Genomic DNA, 9,575 nt, shown 5'->3' with positions numbered 1-9,575 from the left:
ACTTAATCATTTAAGGAGGACTGAAGATAAAGCCTCATTATGGCCCTAATGAATGAAACATTTTGTAAATAACAATTGGCAATCAAACATTAGGCGTTGCATCCAGCCCATTTGCACGGGTCGATCCTGTGAGGGTTTTATCAGAGAGCCGTCTATTTGCATTTTTAACATTTCAGTAAAGTCTGGATGTGGCTGATCGGGGAGAGGAGCTTTTAGCAGGTGGTTTGATACCTCCCTTCCTTAATAAGGTAGCTGACGTCAGAGCAACGGGGCGGTGTGTGCGCGCGTGTGTTTGAGAGAGAAAGAGAGAGAGAGTATGGGAGGAGATGGGCGCTCGTAGTGCGCATGTGCAGACAGTGATCTGTGCTGCGGTGGAAGAGGGGCTGGACACACACAACTAGAGAGATGGCGCGGCACCCGACCGGAGCGCAAGGACAGCTGGTTGGCGGTGGGGGGGCTTGAATTATAAAGAGAAACAGAAATTTAATTTAAAGAAGAAAAAAAAAACAAGAAAAATATCGAGAAAAAAAAGGATCCGGAAAAAGGAGTTTCCATTCTGCAACACAGCGTCAGAGGTAGGAGAATATATGTGTATATAAGAACAGCATAGCAAAGGAGGCAGCTGCAAGAAGAAGAAAATAAGCAACAAAAGAAAACTGAACTTTACTGGATGTGAGGACTTCTGGACATCAGCTAACTGCGGTAGATCAGATAGATGGTTTGTCCACAGCGCTGCCCGGATCATGAACGCACAGCTGTCGATGGAGAATATTGGCGACCTGCACGGAGTGAGCCATGAGTCCGTGGCCGGTCACGGAGAGCTGCTGAGTGGCCACAGTCCGCATGCCCGTCCGAGCCCCCGGGGTCTAAGCCACCGCGCTATGGGCATGGCAACCCTGTTGGACAGCGGAGACTATCACCCCGGACACCATGGACACCTGCATCCAGCCATCAGCATGTGCGAAGCCCCCCCTGGCATGAGTGCAAGCAGCACTTACACCACCCTAACCCCCCTGCAGCCCCTACCCCCCATCTCCACCGTGTCCGACAAGTTTCCTCCCCATCATCACCACCACCATCCCCATCATCCTCACCATCACCCCCACCAGAGGATCCCCGGAAATGTCAGCGGCAGCTTCACGTTGATGCGTGAGGACCGGAGTCTGGCGCCTATGAACAGTCTGTATCCCGCATATCATCACAAAGACCCCTGCATGGGCCAGAGCCTCTCCCCGCTGTCTGGTTCCGGTCTGGCCAGCATACACACGTCCCAGGCCGGCATCCCTCCCTACGCTCATCCCGGTGCCGCCATGCCTGGTGAGAAGATGCTCACCCCCAGCGGGTTTGAGGCTCACCACCCGGCCATGCTCGGCAGACACACAGAGCAGCACATGAGCTCCTCAGCGGGCATGGTACAAATCAACGGCCTCCACCACCACCCTCACGCCCACCTTGGCGCGCAGGGGCACGGCCAGGGGCTGGGGAACAGCCGGGAGCAGGCCTCCGGGCCGGGGCAGCAAGGGGGCGGCGGTGGAGGGGGTGGTGTTTCTGGGGGCCAGATGGAGGAGGTGAATACCAAAGAGGTGGCGCAGAGGATCACCACAGAGCTGAAGCGCTACAGCATCCCTCAGGCCATCTTTGCCCAGCGGGTCCTGTGCAGGTCCCAGGGGACCCTGTCCGACCTGCTGAGGAACCCCAAACCCTGGTCCAAGCTCAAGTCTGGGAGAGAGACCTTTCGCCGCATGTGGAAATGGCTGCAGGAGCCTGAGTTCCAACGCATGAGTGCGCTCAGGCTCGCAGGTGAGCGAAGCCTCGGTAAAGCCCCCTTTTTGTTTTCATCTTGTGAATGTGTTGCTGAGAGAAACAGACGCTCAGACACAGCACAGAGGACCATTAGCCCTGAATGCTACCTTATACTGAGCAGTGGGTCAAGTGGGCTGGGAACCTGAACTGATGTTGTAGTTTTTATTATATCAGAGAAAAAAATAGACATTTTTCCAGCAGTAAAGTGTAATGAAAAATCACATCAGGGCAGCATTCAGGACAAATGTTCCCTCTGGGCTCATAGTTTGTTTTCATTCAAATATCATAACATAATGTCTCCTCTTTCTCCAAAAACCTTTATAATAAACAAAGCTGGTATAGTCAAATATTTTAGATGCAAGGTGAAACTGGGCCATGCCTCAGGGTTTGATGAACTGACCCTGGTTCCTTTAGATAAGGCCTCCAAATTAGAGCTCTGTGCATGGAGGGGAGGTCTGCTGGACGGTCAAATCCAACATTACACAGTATGTCAAACAACACATCCAAGTCGCTAAAGTTCAAAAATGCCTCACAATGCTGATGCTCGTGCACCAAAACGAGCGGCCTGATATCAATACGCATCCCTTTTCCGTCTCTACACTGATTTTGGGGTTGTGCGAAACAAGTGCTCATGTCATTTTACCTCAAAATATCGACCGCTGGACTGTGTGCGTAAGCTGATCCTGCGCCCAGAAATCGTTAGGAATGTGTTTATTTTGGTGTAGATGCAACTGATCAGCCTTTTTGGTGTTGCCCTTGGTGTAAACAGAGAGAGAGGAAAGTGTGCGTGCACGTGTTCTTGAGAGTGTGCGATAAACTAAATTTAAATGTCAAGTAAAGCTGGAGTCATGCATTATTTAGTCTGTGAAATGGGCTTTGTCTTTCACTTCGGTGAAATTACACGCCTTCATTTCAGCATAGGATAAAGTAGAGAGCATGTGTTTGTGTTTGGGTCGTAAACTAACCCTGACTTGACTGAGGTTTCTCTAATTAACTGATAGACCTCTGTATAAATTTGTCCCTGAGGTACGCACGAGTCAATTAGGGCGCGCGTTGAGGCCCAAATCGCACGTGCGCGTTCACAGACACCCAATGGATTTTTTTTAACGTTTATAGGTCTGATCAATGACCTACAAATGGGCTTTTTGACTTTTTGAAAAGTGAGGCTGTGGCCACATTGAAAGTGCGTGATTTTGCGTGTGTGTGTGTGTGTGTGTGTGTGTGTGTGTGTGTGTGTGTTTACGTGCATGTAGGCCTAAGTGTAATCGCAATTGATTACTTTTCAGTTTTCCCATCTGCTGCTGCTGCCAGTGTGTGTGTGTGTGTGTGTGTGTGTGTTAGCTGAAGATGAGATTTTATCACTTGTAAATTAGTAAAAAAAATCAAAGTTAACTTATGAAAGCTGGTTTTGTATTTGATCATTAGTGTATTTGATCATTACCCTATAATTAAAACAAAAATCATATCAGTACTCTGTTGATCAGTACTGACGAAGGTTTTGATTTTTTTTTTTTTTAAGAAGAGGAAATTCATACTGGCTATACTGGGAAATAAAATCTCAGGCCTGCTTCACTTCATTAATTGTTGATTAATTTGTTCATTAATTTTTCCCCTTCATGTTATACCCTGCCTTGTTTTTATCTCGCCTTTTTACTAGAAAAAAAAATCAGAATAATCAATATTAAAAATCTTCTCTCGAGCAAAAACTAAAAATATAAAATCGTGGATTTTACTTGGAAAACACCAAACCAAAAAAAGACTGAAACTGGAGAAAAATGTACAGTTAAAAACTAAATTAATTTGGAGAGAATAGGCTGAGCGGCGTTTTATTGATCCGTTCGTTCCTAGGTGAACTAGATATGTGATCGTGTGCTGAAGTAGATGTGATATACTTATTGATTGCAGGCTTCTGAAATTAATCTCGGGCCTTTTCTGCCTTTCCCACGTATTCAATTACCCATCTGAATAGAATAGAATAGAATAGAATAGAATAGAATAGAATAGAATAGAAAATGTTTTGAAGTAAGATGTGATTTGCACAGCACATGATTAATGAATTCAGAAATGAGAGATCAGTTTTGATCAGTAGACAATGTTGCATTTAATGTCGGTTGATTTTTCTGGTGTTTTTAGACATTGCACGCGCCAGTCTACCTGCTTACAGTAAATTAGGAATACACATTCTCCCAACAGTAGTCATAGGGTTGAATATTTGCAGCATTTGCAGCACAGAGGTCTGTTTGTTGTTCTCCTGTGCTCTCTGTGAGATTATAGAATGGAGGACTATCGTCACCCCCGTCTGTAAGGCCCTGTGTGTGCAGTCTGTGTGAGTGTGTGGAGTTATCTGTGTGTTTGTAATGATTAGCCGGGAGCAGCAGCGGTGTGTGTGTGTACGTGTGTATGTGTGTGTGTGATTAGCGTGATAACGAGGCCTCTTGTTATGTTCCCCGGTCCTGGGAAAGCTGCCTCTCTGGTCGGGCCTCCTGTACCGGGGCCGGGGCCGCTGTGTGGTGGCTCCTGCTGTCTGAGTGGCCTTCACTGCTGCTGATTTATAGCAGCCCTTACACGAAGAGCCGCGGTTCTCTGTTAATATTTACCAGCACTGGAGACACCGGGCTGCTCAAACTCACAATTACACTCCAGTTTATGGTCACGCGGGTATGTCGCTGCACTGTACTTTACCACACACCTGAGAGTGTGTGTGCGAAAATGAGGTTACAAGGTGGGATCAGCGATACCAGCTTCAAGACTGGTTTAATGAATGAGTTGATTTAAATCTATCTCTAATGAAGCTTTACTGCTACTTTACTATATGTGAATTTGGAATGCATAACACAGATATAAGCCTTCATAAAAAAAAGACCCAAAATATTAGAAAAAAGTGATAGAGTGATTATTTTCGAAATGTTTCTCCATATCTTGTTTGGAGAAAATGTATCTGAATATGTCTCTTTATTTGTGGGTTTTATTTACTTGGTTTACTTTGCACATTACTGTGTTTTGAGGGGTTTTTTTTTATAATGAGATTATTTTATTCACCCGTTGCATTTTGTGGTATTTATCAGTACTGCTTTAAGAATTGCTTTGTGGTGGGAATAAGCCGTTCATTAGTTTCCCCAGTGAGACTGGGCCTTGCTCCAGCAGCCCACGTCTGCCCCCTCCTGGTCTCTGCTCACCGATCAGCCTCAATTTGGGTGGCTATATGGGGCTTCAAAATAAAAATAATAAAACGAAATAACAATGAGAATCAGTTGAAGAGATGTCTGACTTGCTGTCATATGGATTCCCAAGGTCTTCTTTCCAATAAACGATGATGTGTAGTTTATTTTACCCACAGCTGTGCTATGTAGCAGCGCACCGTTGTTTTCAGCACCGCGGACAGCACTCATTGTTCCCGGCTGACAGACTCCCTGTCTGTCTGCTCTCTCTAGCGGAGCTCCTGCTCTGGTCCGTGGGCCAGCAGAGGTCTGTGGTGCTCCGTGGGCACAGGGGAGCAGTTTGTCTTTCTGTCAGAGATATATTCATTTTAACCCAAACCACATTCCCCCCCTAAACTTAACCGAGAAATCCCTAAGGCAACTCTGTTGGGGGAACTCTGAAGGTAGGGTTCTCCCAACAGCTCGTGGGCTCCCTGAACAATAAGGAAGAGTTTATTCCCGCTGTATTTCCCATGCACCCTCGCGGTTTATCCACTGAATGTCTTGGTGTTAAAGAGGGGTGCTTCTAAGACAGAAGGAAGAATAGAAGTTGGAAAGAAAGAAGAAGTTATGAATGAGTGTTAAATATGACTTTGACACTTTGTCCACTGATTCAGTTTCAGACTACATTCTGTGAACCCTAATTGTGCACTGTTTAATCCAGTATATATATATACTGCAGTACATTTATAACTATATCATTCTAATTGCAGTAGCTGTAAATGTGTAAACATAGACAGTGCAGGAAGTGAGGCTGCAGTAGAGCCAATTTGGGGGGCGGTACCCATAGGGAGAGTGAGCCTTCCCATGATATGTTGGGCAATGACCAGGTACTTGTAAGTGATTCATAGTGAGGTGCCAGCTTTCAGGGCATATCTGAAGTTTAAGGAGAAATGTTGCTGTTTCCTATGCTCCAAAAAAGGCAAACCCATCTCCCTAATGGTTTTCATCTTGTTTGGTAAAATGGTCAGTAGCTATCTAAAACAAAATTGCATACTTATTATCCATGAAGTCTAAAAAGAAAAAAACTATTTAATTGAGTTAATATTTTCATTTTCTTCAGTACATTTGTCATATACAGATATGCAATGATTGCTGGGTAATATGTATGTGTTAGAACAATATGATGTACCATAGCTAGTTTAGGGGCAAAATCTGCTTCATAACTATTGACTAGCATGCACTTTGGCCCATGACAATAGCATACAGCTACCTCACACCACTGAGTAGCTAGTCTTGCTAATTACAGTGACACAAGTTAAACCAGAGAGGAAGACCTGACATTCAGATCAGCTGTTGCAATTTTTGTTTGGGTTGTAGAGGTGCACAGGGCATTAAAGTGTTAAAACACTTCTTTGGTTCTTCATGTCACATTTGCAGTTACAGGAAACAAAAGCAATACTGCTATCAGTTTAACATGACTTCTACTGCTGGTAGAGGATCATGGTATTACCATTTTATCTTCTGGGATAATATCACTGGAACTGTCACATTAGCAATATAAAATGAGGTGTTGTGGTCTCAAAAGTAAGAATTAATCTTGATATAAGCATGAGTGAAAACCTTAATTTGTTGTGGACCTGCATCTGTGCACCAAACCAACCCATGTATGAGGTAGTTTGAGTCAAAATGGATTGGTAAATAGCTGATATTTGTATTGGTCAATAGTAATCACATCAGTGTGTCTCTGTTAGAATAAAATCACTACTATGTTGAGGTGGAATGGGGGAGAACCACTGAGATAACTCATGGGTCAATCTATGGATTTATTCAGGAGAGAAGATTCTCATGCAGCATCAAGTGCATTCTGCCCTCTCTCACAAACCCTCTCTCTCTTTCTGCTTGTCTCTTTCCTGAATCCATCACAGCATGTAAGCGTAAGGAACAGGACCACGGCAGAAGCGAGCGAGGGAGCGTCTCCAAGAAGCCCCGGCTGGTGTTCACAGATGTGCAGCGGCGGACGCTCCACGCCATCTTCAAGGAGAACAAGCGCCCATCCAAAGAGCTGCAGATCACCATCGCCCAGCAGCTGGGCCTCGAGCTGGCCACAGTCAGCAACTTCTTTATGAACGCACGTCGCCGGAGCCTAGACAAATGGGTGGACGATGGCTCCGGTCACCCAGCCAACTCTGGCCCCAACGCCTGCACCAAAGCCTGAAGACGGACTGATTTGACCAACTCATGGACTGACTTAACCTCGGTGGAAAAGCTTTAAAACTTAAGAGAAACAAAGAGAAACTTAAAAAAGACCTTGAAGCAACATTTTGCCCTTAAACCTGTACTATATTGATATTTATAGTATCCAAAGATGAAAAAAACAAACCAAAGACTTCTTGTTTGACCTGCTTTGAAATGTTTGTTTCAGCAACACATTTACGTGTAACATACTGCAAAAAGACTATAGTTTTACTCCCCCTTCACCCACACTCACTGTCACTGGTCTCTAGCTTTACTACACCCTCCCACATGCCTCCCCACCCAGTAACAATCTATCATTCACCATCCTTATCTTTAATCTGACTGGTTGGTTTTAATGATGGGTCCCTAAATGGAGGTCTAATCAGCCTATTGGCAGTCTGATCTGCAGCTGTCCACACCCTTGAAAAACAGCCAGAATGTGGAGCTCCGGTGGGATTGGCCAATCAACTTTAAAGACAAAAAAAAATCCTACAGGAGCGACTGGATTGTTGTGCAACCTTGTTTGGATCGGTGGACTGTCTGTCTATCTGTCTGTCTGTCCAGCTGTCTGTCTTTCTATCAAGCATTCCAGACAGACGGGGGAATGCCCATGCGTAGACTGCTAACCCAGAACCAAAAAAAAACCCCAACCCTGAACCAAACCAAAAACAAAACCCCTAACCTCAACCCACATGGTAGTGCTTTCTTCCAACATGCTGAAGCGTTGAATGATTTAAACAAGAGAAACCAAAGCCTTCTACACCCTGAAGCCTCTCATGCAGCTTAGAAATAAAACCACTTCAGAATCTGCTATGAAGTAATTTGACCAAAGAGTATATTTTGTAGCTGATAATCCTAAGAGTACTTTTACCTCATGTCCTCCCTTACCTGCTGAGACAGACTGTTAGTTTGGCACCACAGAGAAGACAATGTCACTGTTTATGGTCTATACGACATTTTGAGTTTAATTCATCTTCACTGCAAATAGAAATATTATATGACACAACCTTGAAAAGTAACTGACATTTGCCTTATAGATGCCTTTTGAATCAAACTAAATATTCCAATTATATCTTCAGAAACACTGAATGTTGTAAATGGGAAGATGAATCACGACAGATACGTCTTGTATCCTATTAGTCTGTTAAATAATGCTCACAGATTTAGCCCAAGATTATGTGTTCAAACACCAGCAGCTGGCAAATCTATTCAGCGGTGTGTTTTCTCTGCAAAGGTGAAAACAAAAGATGCTGGCTCTCATGCTTTACGTGTGGACGGGATACAGTGAGAGAGACAGACGGCCTCTTGTGCGTGTTTTTTTCATAGGATAAACTGTGTCACCACTCTATTAATAAGCATCACCGTCGTCCCTGTGCGCCTCATATGTATTTGGTTTTATCTCCTCATCAAAGATGTGTGGCGGAGGGGATGATATCAATGATCAAACCACTTTCAGACGCTTACACAGCAATGTCAGCTCGTCACCTGAATACAAAAGCACCCCAGCCTGCTTTTTGCCAATCCCCAGTTCCCCTCCCCACCCCTCCCACCCTGCCTCCGCTCTCCTGGTAAGCTATGCATTTCAGCACTAGGAGGAAAGCACTACACAGGGCTGGCCCAGGGCAGCGTATCATTAAATATATTGAGCTGGCCCCTTGCCGTCATCCTCCTCATGGCCAGGGTTAGCAGCTCTACATTCATCAGAACAAGCGCTGAAGGAGAGGTGAGAGGCAGCCGCTTCTTCACCTCTGGAAGAAAAAACAAAACAAAAAAGACGACAAGAAACAAAAATGTGTCAAGACCTGCTGATGTTTTATAGTGTGAACCAAAGATGCTACCTCACTCAAGTTCCATACGTGATTTCTATCACTTTGATGATACCAAAGATAACCAAAGATTTTTTCTCATTGCACGGCCTCTATGAGTGGTGTTAAAAGATGTTGTGTGTCTCCCCTCCCCCCATCTCCTCTCTCTTTCTCCCCCGTCTTCTCTCCTTTCTCCCCCTCCCACCTGCACTCAACCCATGCACCCCTGCTATGCGTGCTCTTGCTTCATCTGTGCTCTGATTACAGCTCCATAGATAGTCATGCTGATGTAGCTATAGGCAGATATGCTGGTCTAGACATAGATACACACAAGCGGCCATGCAGGTGCCTGCAGGATACAGCGAAGTTGCTAGCAATGTGATCGGTCTTTCTTTGTGCTTGTTAGCAGTACCACAAAATGTAAAAGTTGACATTGTGGCTATATAAAAAAAAAATAATGTTTTACTTTGGTTCATAATTAATTTCAAAATTATCTATGTGAATTTGACGGAGTACTCCGCTGGAGTTTTTTTGCAGCTTTATTTCTGCTCTGCCTTGCCTCTTAGTGTGTATCTATTGGTTGATAATATTG

At 44.6% G+C, this 9,575-nt stretch overlaps 1 protein-coding gene across 2 annotated transcripts; it reads left to right on the top strand.

Annotated features, from left to right (window-relative positions):
- The first annotated feature begins 400 nt into the window (after positions 1-400).
- Positions 401-7,867, top strand: onecut1 (one cut homeobox 1). 2 transcript variants are annotated; one of them, XM_033626039.2, is made up of 2 exons: positions 401-1,815; positions 6,869-7,867. In XM_033626039.2, exons 1-2 carry the CDS (start codon positions 744-746, stop codon positions 7,156-7,158), a joined length of 1,362 nt encoding a protein of 453 aa, XP_033481930.1. In that variant the 5' UTR covers positions 401-743; the 3' UTR covers positions 7,159-7,867. The 2 variants fall into 2 exon arrangements, with proteins under 2 accessions (XP_033481930.1, XP_033481938.1); XM_033626047.2 differs by having other exon boundaries at positions 445-1,800.
- The last annotated feature ends 1,708 nt before the right edge of the window (positions 7,868-9,575 follow it).

Source organism: Epinephelus lanceolatus, chromosome 2 (genome assembly GCF_041903045.1).
Source record: "Epinephelus lanceolatus isolate andai-2023 chromosome 2, ASM4190304v1, whole genome shotgun sequence".
Classification (NCBI taxonomy): domain Eukaryota; kingdom Metazoa; phylum Chordata; class Actinopteri; order Perciformes; family Serranidae; genus Epinephelus; species Epinephelus lanceolatus.
The sequence above is the reverse complement of the archived record's forward strand: the minus strand, read 5'-3'. Positions and strand labels throughout refer to the sequence as shown.

Coding starts and splice junctions, on each gene's coding strand:
- onecut1 (XM_033626039.2), top strand. CDS start 744: ATGAACGCACAGCTGTCGATGGAGAATATTGGCGACCTGCACGGAGTG. Junction 1,816..6,868: donor CGCAGGTGAGCGAAGCCTCG/GTAAAGCCCCCT, acceptor AATCCATCACAG/CATGTAAGCGTAAGGAACAG.